Source organism: Lathamus discolor, chromosome 3, assembly GCF_037157495.1.
Source record: "Lathamus discolor isolate bLatDis1 chromosome 3, bLatDis1.hap1, whole genome shotgun sequence".
In the NCBI taxonomy this organism is placed as follows: Eukaryota; Metazoa; Chordata; class Aves; order Psittaciformes; family Psittacidae; genus Lathamus; species Lathamus discolor.
The window spans coordinates 56,677,460-56,701,285 of record NC_088886.1 but is presented as its reverse complement, the minus strand read 5'-3'; the positions used below and the strand labels follow the sequence as shown (position 1 = coordinate 56,701,285).

Sequence of the window (23,826 nt, the reverse complement as noted above, 5' to 3'; positions counted from 1 at the left end):
TCACAATGTGAAGTACTTCAATTTCTCATTAGGTATCATCATTAAAAACTAACGTAGGAAAAAATAAGGAAAACAGGAAAGCAGTATCACAGATTATTAAAGTATAGCAATCAGGAAACCCAATACTAGTTACTAATAGACAATAATTTCACATTATTCAGAAGCATATACACAAGATCCTGAGATGGAAAGCTCTGCATTTTGGGAGTTTTTTCAGTTTAGTCAAGTACTACACAGGACAAATCCAATCTTGTTTTTCACTTCACAAGACTCTCAATAAACCTGGCCTGTCCGGAAGCCTGCTAACCACATAGTTCAAGTAACGAAACAGGAACTTCCTCTTTGTACTGTGTTTGAACTGATGAAGTAAATAATTAAGCTACTTCAGTACAACATTGCGCTGCCAGATCAGACAAAAAGGAACAGTGGTTTGACTCAAAAAGGTATGTGTTCAGTGAAAACAATCAAAAGCCCTTTTCGTCACAGACATCCAAAATGCATGCATAAGTTCCCTTAACTGGCCTCTTCAAGCACACACCATGAGAAATAATACCTTCTGCCTTCTATTCTTCCTATAGACCAGCACAAGTCCCTTGCATCTCAGGGCAGTGCAGCACTTCCTTGTGGTAACTCTGTTTATCAGGTTGCAGCACTCTCCTCAGTCTATGGCTACGTAGTACGGTGGTAAGACCACCTTATTAAACATTCTATTAAACTAGCCACAGCAATTACGCCTTTTTCCTCTCTAAATATTTTTAAAGTAAGTATTTCCACAGCTGTTTGTCCCAAAGATTCAGTATCTTCAGCAGTTAAATAAGGCAACCTGAAACCATGTAGTCTGCTGAGCTGTTTCTGATGTCTTTATAAACTAAGAATTCCTGTGCCTTCCCTCATTTCAAAGAGGAATTCTCTTAAGGCTTTTATCATAGAACTTGCCACTTTTGGTGCAGACATGAGACTAACAATTCTTAATTACTGCTTAGAAATGGCTTCTGTTAAGCCCTTCCCGTTTCCATGCTTTCCACCTGCTCCAGCAGTATCGTATCACAGAAAATCACTATTCACACAGGAGGAGTGATGAGATGAGCATGCATTGTATTTGGAAATTGTTGCAGTAATGAGCAAAAGCTCTATGCCTTATTGTATGTATCTGTTATCAAAACCCAACAGTTTAAGATAACTAAAACAGTAGTAAAATTATTAAAATAAGAAATTAAAAATGGTAGTAAACACCTGCACTGCTGAAGTTTCAGCAGAAGCATTTGAATTACATCATCTTTTCTCATGCTATCAATAGCTATAATTAATAAGACTTGGAACCCATACAGCTCACAAATCCCTTTTCTTCCCTTAGTGTGTACCAGGTTTCTAGAAACAAGATACCTTTCTTGACTCTCCACCTAATACCTACAAAACTACAAGAGAGGCTGGTAAGAACAGCATAGTGCCAAGAGAAAAATTCTTAGAGCTTCTATATATAGTCTGTATCTTGATTTCAACATTATGTTAAAGGACCAGGTATTAAACAACTAATTAAGGTAATTTTTCTATTATGCTGGAAGATTTCAGGGAATGGTAAAAAAACCAAAGATACCCATGACTGTTAATACAAAAAAAAAAAAAAAAAAAAAATCAATCAATCCAGTTCCTAACAGTTAATGAGACAACTCTTGATTGCATTCTCCAGAGAGACATGAAAAAGGCAAAACCAGACACACACCACCACCCCCAAAGCCCTAATTATGCTTCAGGTATTACTCATGTTGCCTCTCCTGAAATCATTTTTCCCAGTCACTTCTCTCCCACAGGAGGACACCACAAGACCGCGAATAAGGAAGCAAGCTCAGGCACCAAGTGGCCAAATAAATAGGAGCTCCTAAACTAACACTTCAGCACTTACCTGTGCAGGTAGGTGGGGCAGGTGTGCACCTACAATACTGGGCTCATTACCACAAGCAGAGAAGAAAAAGCATGGGAGGAAAGAAGGCATGAGCTAAATTAGCAATTTCCAATTATTTGAAAGTGCCCATCAAAGACACATGTGTGTTCAGCCATCAGCTTAAGTTCAGCATCTGCCAAACCCAACTTACCATCCAAAATCCTTTTCTCCATCTCTAGAAGTATTTTCTGCTATCATACCCTTAACTGCAGTGCTAGTTCGCATCCAGGCAGATATGAGGGAATGAGAGAAATGGTACTATTTAAAGCCTGAAAATTACCTGCATAGCATTTGCAAGATTCATCCTCTTCCCTCTGTGCACAGAACTGATAATCCTGTCCAGTTTGTCCTTATCACTGTGTTTTGACTACTGCTCCGGCTCCAGCCTTGACATGTTCCATCTCAATTCACCAGTTTCCTTTTAAAATATAAAACTAAAGATCATTTTAACAGGACATTACAAAGACATACCCATTTTTGTTTATCCACTTATCTTTCCCCCTACTCCCTAAACTGCACCTTCAAGGCCTCTTGTCTGTCTTCATGTTTAATCAAAATACTGACCTTCATTTCCCACATCAAGCTGAGACTTTTCAAAATTCCTTTATAATCTTATTCAAAATGCCTGGTACGCATAGAAAAGCGGTTTTTATTCAAAAATCCTCTTGAAGTTTTTGTTGAGAACAATGGTTTGACAAGTAGCTTGCCATGACAATTGTTTTACATTTCTGATCAGTCATGTACTATTTCTCTGCTGTCATGCTCATGTAACGCCTACATTGTTAGAATGGCCTCAAGAGAGAGTTCACCTTCCTAAATACTACAGCAATACAAATAATACATGATGGAAAAATATTAAATCTGATACACATAGAAATGGTTCTAAATCAGTGACCACAACAAGGTTGAATTACATATATTTACACACATGCATACACACAAGTCATACCAAAATGAAACTGTTACATACAGCAACATTCGTATTTCTCCTTTAGAGACTCCATTACTACATGCAATGAAATTCACATACAATGAGAAAGACATTTGAAGGTGTGCTTTAATTGCTACTCTAGCTGTATCTTCATCAGCACTATTGCAGCATTTCCCAGTACACGACCCCTTGTAGCAAAGCATCCCTCAACCATAGCTGGAACACTAGTTAGTGTTTGTGTGCAGGGCAAGTGCCTCCAGGACAACAACAGCAAAGTTAGAGAAACAACAGATGGGAGGATACCACCAAGTACATACTTCACAAGAATACAGAATCAAAACTCGTTCTTCTCTCTCAAAAAATACACACATTTAATGTTGGTCTTTTAATTCTAAGAAAAAAATCAATTCCAAAAATACAAACTGAACATCAGAGTCAAGTCAACCACCATAATAAAATGAAACAACATTCACGAGTTAACTCTACTGACAGCTTAAGTTTGACAAATATTTTTCCCCCCTTCACTAAAGTCCCCAAGTACATTCCAATATTTATCTTAAAATGAAGCTTTACGAAAAATACTGCTGGTGTTCAGTTAGAATTAAAGGACTTGGATAAAGTGAAACAATAGAGACAAGTACAGATGGTGTGGGTAAAGTTACAAAGGCTTTACAGTTTGCATTATCCCAAGATACAAACATTCAAAAATTAACATGAAGTTGCTGTGTTATCAAAATATTGCAGCTATAGGCAAGGCAACATTAAATTAATAGCTGAGGGTGTGAGAAAAACGCATATTTTAGTGAAGGTAAACAGAAGTGGCAGTTTTTAATTAGCGTTTTTATAAAGCTACTATTACCTGGCCAGCATAAGCCAAGCACAGGGTAAAAAGCTTTCTCTGCTTCCTTTGGCTATAAGGTGACAGGGTAAAAATAAAATAAAAAAAGTAAAACAAGTACTAGAAAAATTTCACCTTTTCAAGATGTTAAAGATGAGCAGAAAAAGTAAGTCAAATAATCAAGTAAAGGAATAAGTACTAACCCAGGCAGTACATTTTAAAACACTCTGTCATTTCTAAATGTTACATTGTTTTAGTTTGGTGGCAAACCGTAAGCTAGTAAGAAAACTAACCTCATGCAGTACACTGAATAACCACCGAAGTAAAAGTATTCTTCTGTTTACTCTTTGGCTAAAACCCCCTCAAAAAGTAGCAGATAAAGAAAATGCCCAATACTGGCAAGAGACTTTTCTTTTAAAAAAGTAAAATCAACTTACTGATTTTAATCTTGGTACATATCATAAGAACAAAAGAGGTAATGTCGTAATAAAATCAGTAACATCATTTCAAATGGCAACAAAGTGTTTGTTGACCCTGTGCAATAATACACTTTGCTCGTATTATATTTATCAAAATATGACTGTTTCTACAGATACGTAGGAAACTGGTGTGCGACTGCTGTCAACTTAGTTTATAACTGGCTCACAGAACTTACAATCAGAGTGCCACAAGAACTTCCAAATTGTTATTTCCAGCAGAGTTAATTTCAAAATGTTCAGATCCTGCATTATTTAACAGTTAATTCACATGGAAAATAATGGAATATAGAAACTAGAGCATATGAACATCAATGACTGCACCCATTGCCAGAACACGCTGCACTGGTTTGACACTTTTCCTTAGTACATAGAAAGCAACAGCACCCAATAAGCCTGAGAAGAAATGCTGCTGTGTAAATACTGGCAACTATTCCTGAAAAAAGAATTATGGGATGTATTCTCAGAAGCTGCCCGATCCCATAATTTGTATTGCATAGGTCACAATCACACATATATATTCACACACACAACTATGTGTGCACTTATATACACATGTATATATGCACACACATGCACGCACACACACATACACACAAAGAATATATTAAGAAGACAATGAAGTCTGGTCACAGAGCAATTTACAGGCTCAATATATTTTTCTTTTTTTTTTCTTTTTTTTTTTTTTTTTTTACACTTTGAAAGAAAACTTCAGTATTTTACAGTCATCAGTAGGCATTATATACACTGCACTTATGAAATCTAGAAAGTATTGAAATAGAAATACATTTCTGCAAACATTTGGGTAAGAAAACAAACCAAAATTTCTCAAAGATTTGTGCTATCTACATAGTATTTTCTCTAAATCACAAAAACTGTATCCATGGAATGTTCTCTAGAAAACATCTTTTTTCTTTTTTTTTTTTTAAAACACCATGCACGTTTTTAAGCAATTGTAACCCAAAATATCCCAACCTAAAACAATCTAACAATGTTCAGATTAAAAAATTTAAGTTTCAGATCAGATTTTAAAAAGATAAGTCTTTATCACAAGAGCTGTAATGATAACAATTACATGTTAAGGCTAAACTGGTTTTGTTTTGTTTTTTTCAGAAACACATTTAAAGACACGTTTCTCTTGAGGCTCTGCATTATGAACTGTACTTACATATGACAGTGCAGTGAACATAATGTTCAGTCCTACAGTCAGGATGCAGTTGCTCCTTCCCATTCCACAAGATACTGCACCTTTCCATCAAGTGTCACCCGACGAGCCAAAACACGGTATTTCTCCCCACAAGCTATTCTACCTGCTGCACCAAAATAGCTAGTAATCGAGTTCTTTAGATGATTGAGCTGTAACTCCTGATCTGCTAAGTTGTTAAGTATCTCTGTATTGAGTTCATCATACTGGTAATCTTCCTTGCTCTCATCATCTTTTACAATTTCTGAGTTTTGAGTCTGGAGTGCTTTTCGTGGAAAGCGACCTCTTCTTCTCAAATGTGGTATTGCAGCAGGCCAAGTTCTTCCCGTACGAGTCCTTTTTCTCGAGTCAGATAAACTATTTAACAAGCAAAAAAGAAATCACAGCATTAACTCTAAAAAACTTCTGCAAAGTGTATGCTTTGTCATCAGTTATTTCCATACAACCCAAAACTTTTTTGGTCTATTTTTCACTAAGAGAAATAGATGTTGCCTACAGATAGATGACTATAAATATGGCACTTGCAAAAAAAGAGTTTTTTTAGAGAAGGGAAAGTGTACTAACGTAACAAATTGTCAGAAAGGTTAGCCAAATGTTTTCAAGCTGAATTTCTCTCAGTTCAAACTCTGAAATATGAAAAAAGATATTATAACCATCTATTTTACACCACTACTTTCTAAAGCATACATGACTTTCTAAAGGTTTAGTACACATGGCCAGGAAAATATGTATATCCAAAACTCAGATTTATATCTGGCAATTAAAAACAAGGAAGCTGCTGACAACATGCAAGAATAAGCAATCATCCAAATGTTTAAGTGTCCAAAACAAAAATAGTTATGTAAAAAAATACCTCTATAATTTATGCATACTAAAACTTATTTGATAAAGTCCTAAATTAACTGGTATTTGAACTTTCATGTTCAAGGCCCCTGTGTAACGTACTAAGGGAAAAAAATACATCTTTTTAACCTTAAAAAGAGATCTTTTAAAGTGCATATTTTTAACTTTGAAAAAAATGGAATAAAGGGCAGAAATACAAAACAGTGACTAATACTACTAAAGTAAGTCCATAAGTAGCAATTTCAGAAGTCTGAAAGTTAAGCAAGAGGTTCTGAAGACAGACTATTTGTAGCAGTAAAGTACACAAAAATGAATCATGAGCACCCTTGACAGCACGAAACAGAGAAGACAGTAAGTAGACTGAAGATCCATTTATCTCAATAAAAGAGAAATTTGTGTTTGCTGAACTTGAGAGTGAAATGTTTAAGTAATTATCTATTTATGAAGACTGTGCCAATAATTTTTCATGCTCTATGTACTGTAGTAAATTTACAGCATACTGTTCTTTAACACCAATACACAAACCTACAAAAACAACAACTGCTAAAATTAATTATGGGCATGCATCAGCTCTTTTGTGGCTTCTATTAGAAGGCTAAGCTCAGGAAGTGTTTATGGAGTTTAATTCTTTTCAGTAAATCTAATTTAACATCAACAAAAAACAGTATTGAGCACAAAAACCTCAACCTGTGCATTTTAAGTCGAACTAACAGAGACTAGGTTTTTGTCCCATTCATTTAATTTCCTTGTGTAACTCATAGCTCTATACAGTCTCCATTGCCCATTACTCCAGATCTCAGTGAGTCAACACATCCTCAATGTTATATCGCTTTGCAATATCCTCAGTTATTCTCTATATATTTTCCTACAAGTTCCGCAATACCCTTACCTCCATCTCACACGCACTAGAGCTGTCTCTTAAGCTTAAGTTAACCTCCTACCTTATCTTCTGCATTTCTTGTGCTACATCTTCAACAACAAAAAAAAGCCCAAAAAACACCACCAAAAAACCAGCACTGGCAATGACCAGGCCAGACCATTAGAAAATTGCCTGCCTTTCTGCAAGTGGGGGTTGCTGGTTTGGACCCCTCTCATCCAAGCATCTATCCTCATGGAACTACCTGCACCCAATCTCATGGAAGTTAGCCAAAAGATTTAGAACTGACTGGAAGTACAACAGAACCCCAGGTTTTAAGCCACCTGATGTAGAACATTACGTATATCACTTTGGCAAGGTATTTTTTATTTTCTCTGCAACTTGTTTATTAAGGGTGCAGTACTGCTGAGCCAGTTGTTTTCCATCCCCCTCTTTCAAAAAGTTTTATTAAAATTAATATATTACATATATGGATCTTTATAGCACAGAGAGTAATGGAATAATTACCTATAATGTCTGGAAATGCTAGATGAGGTAGTTTCTTTCATACTGGCAGCACCTGTGGATTCCACATCTGAGGTATTGGATGAATGTGCAGTTCCATCAGATTTCCTGAGATGCACAATAACAGAGTTGCCATGTAATGAAAAATAAGACAGTAAAAACTGAGCTTACATTTCAGAAGCAAACAGATAAATGACATGATATTATAATACACTATTTCATAGCAGTTTTGTGTTTGTTTGTTAGGGTTTTTTTTTAGCTTACCCAACAGTGCAGGGTAATTCCAAGGTTGGGTTGTCTGTCACTGGAACTGGTTCATTATCCTAAGTGGGAAAAGGAAACACAAAGAAAAAGTCCTTGAAATTCAGTTTAACTGCTGTTATCAACTTTGTTTGAGGGCAAATGGGGGAATATGAATCAGATTAACTGGTTATCTTTTTCATCACAAATTATAATCCAGTTACAGGGAAAAGTGGAGGGGGGAAAGGAGAATATGCAAAACCTTACCAGAGGAGATGACTCTGGAGTCTTGTGAATCATTTTTCTTGTATAGGGACCAGGTGGACGACCTACTGATTTTTTTTTCCCCTTTCTTTCTATACCATTACTTAATTCCCTAGAAGAAAATGGATATTTTGTTCTGTACTACCGAAGATCATTTAAAGTTAATACATTTTTGTGTGTGTTTGGCAATGAATACGTAATTAGATTTCCACGCACTAAGAGGTCATTCTGATAAATAAAATTTGTCAGGTACAAAGCTACATATTTTTGCCTCTAGAATATCATTAACAGATACAAGATCTTTCTAGTGACATTACTCATTCCCCAGCATTGAAGAGGAATGAACCAAAGTTAGGTGTTGCTTATTCATATGATCACACTTGGTAAAAAAAGAGGGCACATTCACTAACACAAGTTACAACTTGACATCATACTTCCTATCTAGAATTTTAGTTAGATAACTGTATAAATGCTCCTGAAAGGCAAGAGATTTTATTTCCCAAATGACAGCTAATTGGATATTTCCTATTGTTCTTGCAACTAAATATTTGCTTGGTTTGGAAATAGAAAGCTAATAAAATTTGCTTATAGACCTTGTTCTCACAAATAGCCCATCTCTACAGTTATTTTAGAATAAATACATTCTAAATATATTCTACAATGTAAAGGTCCTTCTTGTAGGCACCAAAAATACACCCAAAGTAGCCCGATTTACCACAACATTGCTAGAATGACTGAGTCATTTTACCTCACATCAGGGATTGGCTTAGATGATTTTCTGCCCTTAATTTTGAACTCATGAGAAGTTCCTTCTGGTTCTTTCTCAGCCTTTAAAGCAGCATTTGGTGGCACAGGAGGAACACGAATTCTCAAGCCAAATAAATGTTTCTTTTTCTTTATTTCTTTTCCAGACATAAACCTAGATGATTTTAAATTAATTATTAAAATTCTGACCCCAGGGAAAGCAAATTCTATAGTAACAGTATAGATAGAAAACAAAACTATACAAGTGAGACTATTCATTCTAATGTTATTTTATCCCTCTCTTTCCACTAACACAATCCTCACTTTCACATACACTACAGTATGCGAAGTGGAAAGAGTGGAAGTTAAAACATTTTTCTCATTATCTGGGTTACACTCAAATAGTTATGCTAAATTTTACAAGTTATCTCCAGGCAAACTGATTATCAGTTAGACTGAGCACTGTTATCTACATCAGCTTAAACAGGCAAGCCACATTCAAAACAAAAAGTACCAATAACTTACATGGTCTTGTAATCATTCAATGCCTCCAGTACATGCTCATATCTTTCAGATTTTGGTGTATCTGCCAGCTGTGAAGTATTAAGAAATCATTTAACTTGTCAAACTCTTTAGTAATAGAAAAATTGCAGTTACTTTGTGTCCCTGTAACTACAGAACTGGATGTGAAGTACATCTATGAAGTACTAGCTATAGAAACTACCAATCCCGAAAGGATACTCATCATTATCCCATACATTGTAATCTACACCCACAGAATTGATATCAGCATCAAGGCCAAAGAATTTGAGTTTTACTTGTACAAAGTGCAGGAAAATTGTCTCAAGGAATTTTAGTTTACTCAAAGAACATAATACTAGCTTGCTCTCCCAAAACTGCTAACAACAACTCTCCTGTGGCATTATATATGTCCAAATTAATTGGGATTGCAAACAGAATATTACTATTACTGACACTTCAGTTATTTTATTGGTGATCATTTTAACCAAAATCTTGCCACAGGATCCAATTCCCATTTTTGCCAACATCAGTCAATGAGAAACAAAAAAAGGGTTAAGGCCCAGAAAAGTTAAAGTACATAAAAAAAAAAAAAACAGTATATCCATTTCATGCCCCTTTTGCTCAGACCCAGTCTTATACCAAAGCCTGAAGTCCCTATCAAGCTACCAAAACAATGGCATCTTCTCTCTGAAAAACAGCATATATAAGAATTACAGAGAGAGCAGATTAAGTACGGTGGTGACTGTGAAGAAGTAGAAGTAGACATTTGTGTAATCAAGTTTAGAATAAAATTATTTTTATGTTTAGACAGCTATTTTTAAATTCCAGTGAAGCTACCATATTTCCAGTTGCCACACAATATGTTCCAGAGCTTACACCCAATTGGCTCTGCAGTAAGTTTATCTTTGAGTTTTACAGTTTGTAAGTTTTACTACTAGTATAAATACCATAGAGCAGACTGTACAACATTAGCAGCTAAAAAAAAAAAAAAACACCCTAAAAACCCCAAACCGCACCACCTTCAAGTACTTACTAAAAAACCACAATTCTGACTATTTCAGATAGAAATGCTCAAAGGATCGAACATGCTAACAGCTAAATCAATGAGTAAATATACTCATAAGAGCCAACCTTTTAGCACTATCTGGGGCAAGATTCACTGCCTACCTGACTACCGAAGTTGAGTTATTCAACCAACTTCAGCAAAGAAATTAATAACTTTTCACACATCTTTACCATAGGCATTCAGTACAATCCACCCCTATCCAAATGTCTTGCAATTCTGCAGCACTTAACTACAGAATACTGAAGTTTCTTGCATCCTAAATAACAACATGCTAAACAACTGACTCAGGAGTTCTGGTAATTCCACCACTTACTCCCATCTGACTATGGCTAAAACACTTGTCCTCTTTATCAATTATAAGCAGCTAGAGAAAGAAACCAAGGCATCATTTCTAACAGTGACAAGTTCAGAGTATTAAAAAAAAAAAACAACAAAAAAACCACAAAACCTTAAAACTGTTATATTGTAGGTATTAATTTTATGACTAATGAGCAAACCAGGTGAACTGAAGTAGTAAAGGACATTTCCCTCTGATCTCTCAAAACAATTTTTTCCAACTTACTGATACTTAAAATCTTTTCAGAATGAAGTCTTGAAGATTTCCTCAACTCAGTGTTTATGTATTTATTCAAAGTTCTACCCCTTCAGAAATGCAGGCTTCAAACTCGTAAGTAGTTTCCTTTAAGGTGTCGAAATATCGATTTAAGAACCAAGCGCACCACTTAAAGAGGTGAGTTTCCTTGTCTACCCTCTCCTTCCTCCCCCTTCATTATGTAGTTTTCACATAGCTTGTCCATGGATTGATTGAAAGCATAAAGGGGAAGAGCAGCACAATGAGCACTGTAGCCTTTCAACTTCTTCAAAATGGCGTATGTGCTCCAAGTCAATGGCAGCTAGACAGCTCCACTCAACACCACTATAGCTGCTCTGACAACCATTCAGACATGAAATTTTGTGAAATCCAGAGTACATTTTTTATGTGAAATAAGAAAACAATTTCTTCTACATTAACCTCAACAGTAAGAAACTAAAGTCAAAATTAAACACTGCTTACATATTTGCTAGACTGCAGAGCAGCCAAGACAGCCAGAACATCTCATTCTATTGAAAAGATGTTGTGAGAACTTCATTTTGTGCAGCCTTATTTTAGTTAAACCTTGAGACTTGATAGGCCCAGGAACACACATTTGATTTCTCAAATTGTGTCTGCTAGCAGAAATGGATTACAGATGTATGAATTTTGCTGAGAAGTATAAAAGTAGGATGCACTCGTTATAAGAAAATTTGAACGCAGTTCTATGCCTCGTGCATTGAACTTCATAACACTAAATTTCCACGCACAAAGTGCATACCCTACTAAGCAGTTCAGCAATTTGAATTTAGACATAAATTTTGCATGCAAACTTCAGTACAGAAACAACTACCTATACTATTCCTCTTGGTTAAATATCAAGTCAGTCTGCTTGAAGAAGCAGATTTCCTTTAATGCTAAAGTAACTGCACAGTAAATCACCTAGATGGAAAAATAACTAGTATAGTAGTGATCAAAAAACCAAAATGCCTTGACAAGTAGCAGAATCAGACTGGAAAAGGATCTAAATAATCCTCAGAGTTGAACACATACTGATCACCCCCATGTCTGGAAGAGCAAGAAAAAAAAAGGAAATCAGATGTTCATGTACATTATTTTGTTATGTATTACACCTTCAAAACAGATTTCCTAGTCTTTGCACATAATTATCCAAGAAGTAGCAACTATATGTGCATGTGTATATACATGTTCAATTAGGTTATGAAGTATTAAGTTACCATTCAAATAATAAAGTAAGTTACATGGATCACTTCAGAAATTTTACAGCATAGAAAAACCACACACTGCTTAAAATCATTCTATTTCTGCAAGAAAATTAAAGTTTAACTCCTCATTATTTGAGATTACCAGATTGATAATAAAGGATTCAACATCCAGAATGAAAAAGTGCATAGGTCACTAACATTCAAGACATATATATGCACTGTGAGGGAAAACAAGAAATTATTCCAATGACTTACCTCACCAGGATGCAGTCTATCCCAGTTTTCATTAATGTAGGCCATGAGTTCAAGCTCTGAGTCAAAGTATTTCTTCTTATGAATAACACTTAGGTTGTAAAGGCATAGATGTGCTATATCTACCCTAGAGTTCAGAAATATTCGAATAAAAGACAGAAATAAAGCCTCTCTTTCAACTGCTCTTCTTCTGAAAATTTCTTAGTAAACATACTAGCATGATATAGATAGAGGAACAGAAAGCACAACTTAAACACTCAATACAGGGAACAACATTATGAAGCTTCCTGTCATTTCTCTTCAAGCGATCCATTCTGCTTTGAATCTTAGTTTAATCCCTGCCTCATCTCACTGTGATCATATTCTTTTGAACTCCAAAACTGGTCTAAACTACAGGATAGTCAAGTCCAAATTTATACTTGATCTACAGATTCTGAACTCATGCAAGTATTCTGGTGAATTAGCATTTAACAAGTTATTTTCACCATGTATTTGTTCATATGTATATCCACAAGATCGAATATAATTTATAATATGAGCTAGTTCAAAGATTTCAAGCTACAATTAACCATTAAGTCTCATCAGGGAAACTTATGTGTACAGATGTGTACTCCAGTAATCATTACATTTGGCTTAACTAAAGGTAGGATCCTAAGACTGCAAAAAAGATTTTGTTCATATCTTAGCCTTCACATATATAAGTGAGTAGTTGCACTCACTACTTCACTGAACCATCCCACGAATAAACCCAGAAGCATGCAATTGTAATATATCTCCACATCTAAGGATTAACTTTGAAGAAAAGATGTCCCTGTTAGAGCAACTCAGGAAACAAGATATCAAGTAGATTTCCTTTTTCGCAAGGAGGATCAAAACACTAAAGAGAAATTCAGAGCATGTATTAAATTCCTGGTTTTAATTCATACGTACCATCTCAAGGGTAAACGTTTGAGGTATTCTGGTCCAGAACTGCATACTGAGCAAATGAACGTATAAAACCTAAAAATACATGAATATACAGATATACACGTGTCTGGGTGGTGGGTGTCTGTACACGCACACTTCTCTTTAACACCCTAGTTATGCAAAAATTAACGACTTATGCAGGCTAGAAACCCAGCCATATGATATTGGAGAGTCTTTGCATCTTTCACCTTCCTTCATCCACTTCAAAAATCTGTACTGCTACCTACCCAGCAAGGTACTTAATCAATTTTATCCTTGTATCACTGTTTCATACTCCGAGAAAGTCCCTCAACCTGTGACTACACCTATGAAAGTGTTCTGAAGTGTTCCCACTCCATTCTCTCATGCAGAAACCCATTCAGTGTAAGCAGACATTTAAAAGACTAATGCATTCCTAGATCCTCGGTTCCCCAAAACATTACAGAACAACTAACAGCTAAAACAAAGTATAAAAGATAACAAATGAGATACTACTTGATTCGCTTCTCTAGTTTTCTCTTATCTGCTCCAACTACTCCAAGTTCCTCTTAAAACAAAAGCCCAGACTAGCACTCTTATTAATTTTCTTTTGTCCTGACTCATCACATACCAGAGGATGTATACAGCTCCCCTCAGGGTAACAATCTTTCCAGCTTTCTCCAGTTCCCTATCCTGTTAGTACATGAAACTACTACCACATGTAAACACTGGCAACCTACCTTGAAGCATGGTGACTGTTCCATACAAGACATTGGTCACCTACACAGTGTGAACCTGAAAGCCCTTATCTAACTTTCAGACCCATTAAAGCAGTCTGATTTGAAGCTTGCGATCTCCTACTAGACAGCACCAATACTATAACAGACTTCCACACAAAGTGAAGTCAGTAGCAATTTGACTTCAACCATCCATTGGTTACCTCTCCACAACCCCCTCTCCTTCATTAAACTGAGATGAACTGCATTTTCCTGGCACCTGAACACATGCTTTAGCTTGTATGATCTTCTATCCAAAATTCACCCCATTTTTGGAAAGCAGTGTTGTATTAAGGATACCCTAATCAAAGTTCATATGGGAGATGCCCATCATATTTTAAATGAAGGCAATCATGAAGCACAGCTTTATTTTCTTACCTGTCACCAAAAAGCATTGGCTTTTGGAGGCACTGCACACAAGCCTCATGAAACCACTGCTTACATTTGCAGCACTGCAACATCTTTAGATACCAGCTTCACCAACGGAAAGAAAAATAAGATGTGTTAAGAAAGTCAGTGGCAATTGTTCTTCATTATATTTGTTCTTTATTATGTTTAAATTAAATAGCAAGGGATCTTCTGACCCTGACAGTCAACTGTAGGGATATTTCAGTAACATTCAGCTCCACCACGTATCATTACTAGATAAGTAGTGACTAAGAATAATAGAAGACTGTCTATTAAAGGATGAACTAAGTTATTAAATGGAAAAAAAAAGCTTAATTTCCTATGAAAACCATACTTTTATTATCTCTATTAATAATTCAGTAACCATATAAGCTTCTTCTCGCATACTGGATTTGCTTACTTGTTATTTTCCAGCTGCATTAAGTCAGAAACATTTGTTCTGAGGACTGGACTACAAATCCTTAGAAGAAACCTCAGTTTACAGAGGTTCCTTTTTCAGCTCTGCCTTGATAAAAGGAAGCATGCAACACTGAAGGCAATGTTTGTCCAAGTCTGCAAAATTCTCAAACTAGAGTTCTGTTCTGCAAGCATAAACTCAAAAGCTTCACTTTTTTGTGAGACTATTGACTCCAATGCTATTTTATCTATTTACTCACCCATGCAGACACCAGAGTATTCATCTCTACCTACTTAAGAAGTCCACTTCATGCCCTTCTTGTAGGGAGAGGGCCAGCAGAGGACTAATGTCACAAGGGGAAAAAAGTTTCCCCCCGCCAGTAATTGCAATCCAGTGTATGATACTGCAGTAGAATCAGCTGTCTATTCCAAATAAAATTTAATAGACTAATCTCTAAAAACATTTATATTTGTGACTAGTGACAGAGATGAGTTAACACTGCCTAAAATTGCAAGATATAAAAAAAAAAAATCCATCAAATCCCGAAACATTAAGAGTAGCAATGCAAAAGAACACATTCCTGCTTGTTGTAAAAAGGACTGTAATGTTATGTGATGATCACACGACAAGATTAAAACAAAAGATCTGATGGAAGAAGGAAAGCCATTAATAGTGTTTCCCAGGAGACATTACGAAAAATTGAAAATGCCACTTTGCATTGTGTTTAGTATCTACATACAAGAGAAACAAAGACATTCACAAGTAGAAGTCTACAGGATCAACTGTATGAGAGACAGAAGTTCTTACAGTATCTATTTACTCACTCTCCAGGTCCTCCACAATAGCAGTAACACTGCTGGACATTGGTTTTATGACCTGCATCCCACTCAAGGTCTGTTGCATTATAAGGTAATGTTTGTTTCATGACTTGCAGTGCTTTGGCATTTGGTCCTTTCTTAAGTGCACCTCCTCTCTGGTCCAAAACAAATACATGAGTTTACAAAAGCAATAACATATTCCTGAAACTTGCAAACACTTTAATTTTTAAGTTTTAAAAATTTGTCTATAATAAAACGCTATCACCTGTGTTTCTTCTAATATTGGCATATTTTAAAGATAAACTGAAAGCCTAATGTAATTATATCTAAAATACATATTAATTCCCAGCATGTAAAACTTCCATTCAAGTCAAAGCTAACAAATAAGAAATCACTGAGAAAATACAACATTTTTGTGTGTTTCAGCTTCAGAAGCAAAGTACATACACAATATGGGATGTATTAAGACATGTTTTTCTAGAAACACACCTTTGTTGTTGTTGCAAAAACGCACTGTCGACAGAGCCATTTATCATCTGATTCAATCACGCTGGAATCAATATTTGGTGTGTGACACAGCTGATGATAACCTGTATGAAAAATGACCAAAGTGTTATTAAAACAGAAAAAGCCTACAGAGAATTAACTATATATCATTTTAAGCCAAATATAAAGCATTATCCATCATGAAGTTCCAAAAATCTGATAAAAGATTGGTAACACATTCATAATGTTATTTTGAACTTCTTAGTATAAAAAAAAAAATAGACTTTACTTACAGAGCAGTTGTTAGTCACTTAAACATGGATTATCATTATTCACTGAGCTGTTAATAGCCACTAAGTGCTATAAAAGGTAACATCAGTTAAACAGTCAGCCAGGCAAATATCCTCCTTCATAAAACAAATCAAAACACCTTTTAAAATGCAATAAATAGGAAAGATTCTAGTTACCTTGCCCACATTTATCACATATAACCATTTCATTCGGTGCTTCTGAATACTCTTCCTGACATATTGTACAGACCATTTCCCCACTTTCAGTGGCTCCTAGACAAAGATGAAAGCGTCATATTTTTCTTTACAACTGCAGTTGTAATGGTTACCATGTGCATGGATTTTTTCTGTCATTTCAGTTACATAACTATGCGTTGTAGAATCATGTTGTTACAGATCCTCATTTCCCAACAAAATTAGATTTTAACTTTTCGTACAGACTATACACATAACAAATATTTATGTTACTTATCATAGATTATTGATTATTTATAGGCTATGTATTTTTACTATGCAGTCCACGGTTCCTTTATAAAACATAAAATAAAGGAATAAAGACTAAGTGCACACCAGAAAAATATGCATAAGCAAATCCTATCTGGACAACTGAGAGGTATGTTTTGTATTTACAGTAGTTTGTGCTTCTTTTCATATGCACAACTTGGTGCATATCTTTTGACAGATCTGCCCAAAGTGCTTTAATATTCAACTCCAATGCTCTTACAAAATACGTTATTACTGCTTATATATATCTGCAAACACACAAAAGCACACAGTAACAGTAGAGACAAGAAAAAAAAGTGGCATTGCAAACTGGAAACAAAACTACATCTTGCTCCTATTATACACCACCTACCAGTGTAAAAAACTGGAATAAAATACAAGTTTCTTAGTCTACTTGTTATCATACTCATGAACTGAAGTTTGATAAATGTAGCAAAGATCATAAACCAGTACTATACAGAGGCAGAACAGCAGTACTTTAAAAGCTTCTCAGAAATAAAGCAGTAGATTTTTTGCTGTTACAAATACAAAGCTTGTCCTGTTAGCAGACAGTGTTTAGTTTAAATACCAAGAATGGGCAAGAGCCAGTTGAAGTTACCATTGCCTGTATGAGATAAGGAAATTTTAACTGATTTTCATAAGAATCTGTCATCCATGCTTCAGTAGCATTAGGTTATGAAAATACTAGCTACTCCCCAACTATCTGAAATATCAAAGCTAATCACTTTATAACTGTATATTTCTTTATATCACATGAATACTCCAAAATATCTAATGGTTTCTTATGTGCAATAATTAAGGTATTAACTTTTAGATGTGAAAACTCCATTCAAACCTAGGATTGATTTTCCAGTCTTTGGTTTCTTTCAATGTCATGATGTTTCAACTGAAAACACAGGAGGACATAAACTCTGTGTAAATTAGGGCCTGGAGTTTTTCTGCTATGACAGAGTATTATACTCTATTCCCATCCAAAAAACCTCAAATTTGATTATGTTTAGCAGTTTTCTCCCCTCCCTTAACTGTGTGAAAACAAACAAACAGAAAAACTACAATAATAAAGAGTTAACTGAAAAGAACTTTTTTATTCACCTAAATCAGGATCCTGGGTCATGCTAAACTATATCACTCTTTAGGATACAAAAATATCTCTAATAATTTCACAGATATAGTAATCTACACAGAATACCCAACAATGACTACTTCACTGAAGTTCTTGCCTGTTTGTATGTCCTTCCAGAGAACCCAGGATTTGGAACTGTCTTCAAATATAATGAAGCAGTTCTGTTTCAGTTTGTTTATCTGAAAACCAAAAATACAGCAGAAGCCATGAGTAAAATACTAAACAGAATAATGTACTTAATATGGAGAGACACAACAATACCGTAACAATTAACAAACATGGTACCGTAAGACTCCAGTGAGTTTAAAGAAATCATTTACCTTTTTGATAGTTCCAAGATAAAACAAGCCATCTGACCATCTAGCTAGGACATCCTGACCTTCTTCAAATTTACACAGTGGCTTTTTGGCTTTCTGTCCATCACGTAATGACGGCTTGGTCAGAGATGCTGAGCTCTTATGGCTTCGACGTACAGGAGACCGCTTATGGACCAGTGAATTACCCACCGCTGTAGAGTCTCTAAAGATAGGGGAGAAAGACAAAAGATAGTCAGGATTAGATTAAAGTAGAAAAACCATATATTTTAAATATTAATATGATTCACAGCTAAAACTCACTTAGCTTATAGTAGCCTTTGCTACTAAAAGAATCCACAAGATTTGAAAGAGACAAGTTAATGTAAAGAAAAGTCTTTTATAAAATCGATTAATATAAGTGAGGATGGGGACACAAGCTTTTCAGCTCAGAGAGCCTTCATAAAGTCACCAAAGGCATCAAACAACACATCAAAAGCATTCAATATAGAATTACTTATGCAAAACCATTAGCCACTTTAATGACTGACAGTTTTCCAAAATTCCAAGGAAGCTAAAAAGGTACTAAAGGTTAGGGTTAAGGGGGTGGGGGGAAGAAACCAGGTTGAGCACTACTCAAGGTACCTCCAAACACAGCATCATGCTTTGCCACTAAGAATAACTATAGAGGTTTCCAGCACAGGAAGAATTTCTACATGCTAAACTTCTAATGTAAAATAAGTTTTCATCTTCATTAGATTCAGAGAAAAAAAAAAAAGAATAAAGTAAGAAAAACAAGAGATCTTGAAACTTTTGTCCACAGACAAAGCTCAAAATTATAAACTACTTGCATCAATAATATCTTTTGCCTCATACAATTCCACAACACATAGCCTATTCATCTTTAAGTGTGAATATGCTTTTATGTCAGACTAGCTACCAAACACTCCAAGGAGTAAAATATAGAAAACTGCAACATAGGACCAGATAATGCATAAGCAACAATCTTCGTAAGTAATAAGCAGAATTTCAGACTGTAAAACAAAGTTATCCTTATATCCAAATGTATTTTCTCTTTAGAAACTAAATGTATGAATTACTATGACATAGATACAAGGACAGAACAGAGAGTTACATGGAGTCAACTGGAAAAGCTAAGTTTCACCTCATTCTAAACAGCTTAGGTGCATTATTAGCACCAGAAATGTTTGAATTAATCCAAGCACCAATAAACCCAGTAAATGAATCAGCACCCTATACAGTTTGATGAGAATTACCATTCAGATGCCAGAGAAGTTCCTCTAAAGTTTCAAAGAGGATGGAATCCTTTCTCTCTAAATGTCTACTATTTACTTTCAATATGAAAATAAACTTGGAATTATAATGGCTTAAGACACCAAAAATATGCAGAAATGCAAGAGTTAGTATTCTAGAAAGCAATCAAGTTTTTTTGGACTGGACAGTTTAAACCAAAAAGGCTAGACACAAGAAAGTCAGACAGCTGTTTTAAGTGCATTTATAATCACTGCAGGTCATGACATTGAGAGCAGGCCAGACAATGGGTCAGACAAGTGTTTCATTTAGCCCAGTAACTAACTCTGGCATCCTCATGTACAACTACGTCACCAGTTTAAGTGCTGCCTGATCTCAAACACAGAAATATTCCAGCAGGTGACTGGGGAAGACCAGAGGTACAGGAAAAAAAAACCCCAACAAACAAAAACTAGCTCCAAGAATAGCACTCCTCTCCCAGATATTCTCTAAGTCTTTTACAGCCTGCGGATCCAAAGATCTTGAGCAGTAATGCCTCTGAATTTTAGTCCTTAGAGGAACTTTTTCCTGCATGTTCTCCTACATGTTTTGTTGAACCTTTAAAGGAGTACTTCTTTTGGCTTGTTTCACAGCTGGCACCTTGTCACTTCATTTGACACCCTTCACTACTGCATTAGAAAACTCAGCTGTCATTGTCCACCTTTTCCCTTCATGCCCCAGTAACAATGTTTAAACCCACCCAGACATATTTCCCAGGTAAGAATCCTACCAGTTCTGCAGCTTCTCATATGAAAACTATTTCAAGTTATTGCTGCTTTTCCACAGTTCTACTTGAAGCTTCCATAGATGGAATAGGTTGCCCAAAGACGTGGTAAATTCTCCATCCCTGGCAGTGTTCACACCTATGTTGGACAGAGCCTTGGATGACATGGTCTAGTTTGAGGTGTCCCTGCCCACTTTCTACATTATTCTGAATAACCTCATATCCTTAAAATATTTCATTATTTAAACTTACAATCTTTTGTACCTCACTGCAAGATTGTCCCTTATCTTGTACAGCAGCTTTAACTTCCGTAAGGGCCTCTGAAGCAGGGCCCCAACCCTTAATACCTGTTGCAACCATATTCTACTCCATCCTTTGTATCTGCATAACCATTTACACACCCAACAGGCTCAGAAACAAACGTGTCTGAAGTAAGCCAGTCATGAGAGGAAAAAAATGGTTTCCCTTCATCAGTTCCCCAGACCTTTCTGACTACACACACTTAGCACATAGAAAGCACCATTCAAAGGCCAGGCAAGACTTGATCAGCACAGCCTTACAGAAATAGTTGTGAAACTATAACCTGGTCTCAGACAATAATTCTTTTCTTGGTAATGACTCATCATTACAAGTTATTAAAATATTTTGATACTTCAAATTATATCCATGAACTTAGCATATTCAGTGGGTCAATAAGGCATCATGTGTAGATCGAAGCACTTAAAGCAAATTTACTAGTGCACCTTGAAATTGTCTCACAAGTGTTTTCACAGGCCTGTTCCTCTTTCAGAGGTTCAAAGATTTATCTTTACAGCATTTTATCTGTTTTAAGAGACTACACGAAGTAGCTCAGAGGCAGCAGTGTTGGGTCCTCCAGTACTTACAACTAAGGTGTGTAAGATCTTGTACAGAATAAGTAAAGACAACATCATCATATGTGTTTTTGTTAAAAGGACCTCAAAACTCATGCAGTTCCAACCCCCTGCCACAGGCAGGGACACCTTTCACTAGAGCAGGTTGCTCCAAGCCCCATCCAACCTGGCTTTGAACGCTGCCAGGGATGGGGCAGCCACAGCTTCTCTGGGCAACCTGTGCCAGCACCTCACCAACCTCACAAGGAAGAGTTTCTTCCTTGTATCTAATCTCATATATAATTTCTTGCCATGAATATATGCACATCATTCTGCTTTACAGTTTGGTTTTGAGATTCTTGTGAGCCTCAAGTTCAGATGTCCTATTAGAAGTTAGAAAGAATCAATTCATTTATTATATATAACCTAGTACAGATCTCCACTTAAAAAGTAACAGCTACTTTTGTGAGTTTTCCATTTTAAGTCTTCAGAAACATACATACGCCATTAAGTACTGTCCCATAACTCTATTCAAATTGTAACAAAAATGTGTTGTGCATTATTTTCTAGCACAAGCACTTAAATGAGTCTATACATTGACTTATACAACAGCCTAAATTTACAATAGCAACTCCAGACACTGAAGGATCTTGACAGACAGTAAAGGTCTGAGCCAATAAAGCAGATACTTCTCCATTCTCCACACTCCTCTCTTCGTGAGAGATAGCACTGCTGAAGTGATGACTAAACAGCTCATGAAGTAGCTCCTGCTGTGGAATTTTATGCTTTATCTAACACATAGACTGAAAACAGGGTTAGTTATCACAATAGGCTGACACTAGCTTAACTGTTGCTTTCCACATGGATAAGAAGTGTGTTTTCAGGGCTACATTCCCCAAATGTTTTTGATGGAGATTAAGTGGGAAGAGCTACTGTTCTAAAAAGTTGACTTTAATTCGCAAGCTCCAGGTTACTTTAAGTAGGTGTCTCTGAAGTGCCTTCTGGAAACACGACATAAGTAAGTACAAGGAATCCAGTGCAGACCAACATAAGAACTACATGTCTAGCACGTTAGTAACTTAGCCTTGCCACAGGTCTCTCCAGTGTAATTGAGTACCAAAAAGTCACACCTACCATTAAAAGAAATACCTGTTGGAAGTGCAAATGCAAACTGAGGTTAACTTTTTGCTTGCCAATTTTGAAATTAAAGGTTTCAAATTTTCCAGAACTTGCTTTCAAGTCTTCCCTAAAGTTACTTCCATAGCACCTTCCTAACAAACCATTTATAGTTACCAACAGAATTAGTAACCTTTCAGTAACAATTTCCCCATAATCTTGAAAAATCTCTCAAAGAACTCTGCATTGCAAAATACACAGATCTTGGTTTTCCAAGGAAAAAACCAAATAAACACTTTACCTAATATAGAAGTCTATTTATCTCATACAACTTGCACAACTAAGCTGCACTGCATGTCATACAGTATGTCCAGTCTACCTTGGCTTTACATCTCTTACTCAATACTGAGTATGTTGTGGCTGTATTCTTACTCAAACACTTCACATGCAAAGAAAGTACCAAAGCACACACACAATCTTTCAGAAGCAGGTGGGGGAAGTCAGTAAAACATATCTACATATTGAAATACACTTCCAAATAGTAATGCACTTAGACCATTTCTTAAGAAGTTGGTCTTGTGAAGTTCTGAAAATGCTTATTGATTTTTCACCTTGGGGGCTCATCATAACTACAGATACTCTCCAGCAAGACAGGCAGAAGACTTTGTATTTATCTACTTAATAAGTTTATAATACACTGCAGCAGCAGGAGATAGTCATCACTCTCTTTCAACAGGAATGTAAACTTCTCTCTGACAGTGAACTACATAAACCAGTCCGATTTGTGAACCATGACAACTTACTATGCATAGAACTTATTTGCCAAAAATCAAAGTTAGATTTCTGTTAGTTTTGACTTGTTTGTAAATCTAACCTCTTTATTACAGGTCAGAAAATGTCACAGTTCATTTGGTGCCTCTGACTCCCAGATCTTTACCACAATCCTATAGGAGAAGTTAAGGGGAAAAAGATGGGAAGATCCTGGAGAATTAGAAGGACTAGGCACTCTCCATCTAAGTGTCCTTTCCTCAGCACTACTGCCAGGTTAAGGTCATTCAGGCTCCTGTAATCCTTCAGTTCTAACAAGCACTGTGAAACAACTTCTGTTATGAAAAACTCCCTTGACAAGGGTTATCTTTTCAGCAATTGCACTTCACTCATCTGTCTCACAGAATGGTTTGTCAGCACAAGAGAACAAATGCAAACAAGCCACCTGAGACAACAACAACTTCAGCTGGCACTGCCTAACTGCATAAACTGAATTACAGTTTCATTGTCAAGCCATGCAATTTCAGGACATTTCTTCCA

General features: G+C 36.0%; 1 protein-coding gene across 2 annotated transcripts in view; it reads right to left on the bottom strand.

Annotated features, from left to right (window-relative positions):
• Positions 1-2,840: 2,840 nt before the first annotated feature.
• Positions 2,841-23,826, bottom strand: part of MTF2 (metal response element binding transcription factor 2) — a 34,050-nt gene continuing 13,064 nt past the window's right edge. For both annotated transcript variants that reach the window (XM_065675396.1, XM_065675395.1), the window contains exons 2-15: positions 18,544-18,742; positions 18,321-18,402; positions 16,774-16,869; positions 16,310-16,410; positions 15,827-15,975; positions 14,576-14,671; positions 13,428-13,496; positions 12,501-12,624; positions 9,386-9,453; positions 8,865-9,035; positions 8,120-8,228; positions 7,877-7,935; positions 7,616-7,720; positions 2,841-5,745 (exon numbers count right to left, since the gene is read on the bottom strand). In XM_065675396.1, coding sequence (XP_065531468.1) covers positions 5,391-5,745; positions 7,616-7,720; positions 7,877-7,935; positions 8,120-8,228; positions 8,865-9,035; positions 9,386-9,453; positions 12,501-12,624; positions 13,428-13,496; positions 14,576-14,671; positions 15,827-15,975; positions 16,310-16,410; positions 16,774-16,849 — 1,482 coding nt within the window. In that variant the 5' untranslated portion in view covers positions 16,850-16,869; positions 18,321-18,402; positions 18,544-18,742 and the 3' untranslated portion in view covers positions 2,841-5,390. The remainder of the gene's footprint in view (positions 5,746-7,615; positions 7,721-7,876; positions 7,936-8,119; positions 8,229-8,864; positions 9,036-9,385; positions 9,454-12,500; positions 12,625-13,427; positions 13,497-14,575; positions 14,672-15,826; positions 15,976-16,309; positions 16,411-16,773; positions 16,870-18,320; positions 18,403-18,543; positions 18,743-23,826) is intronic.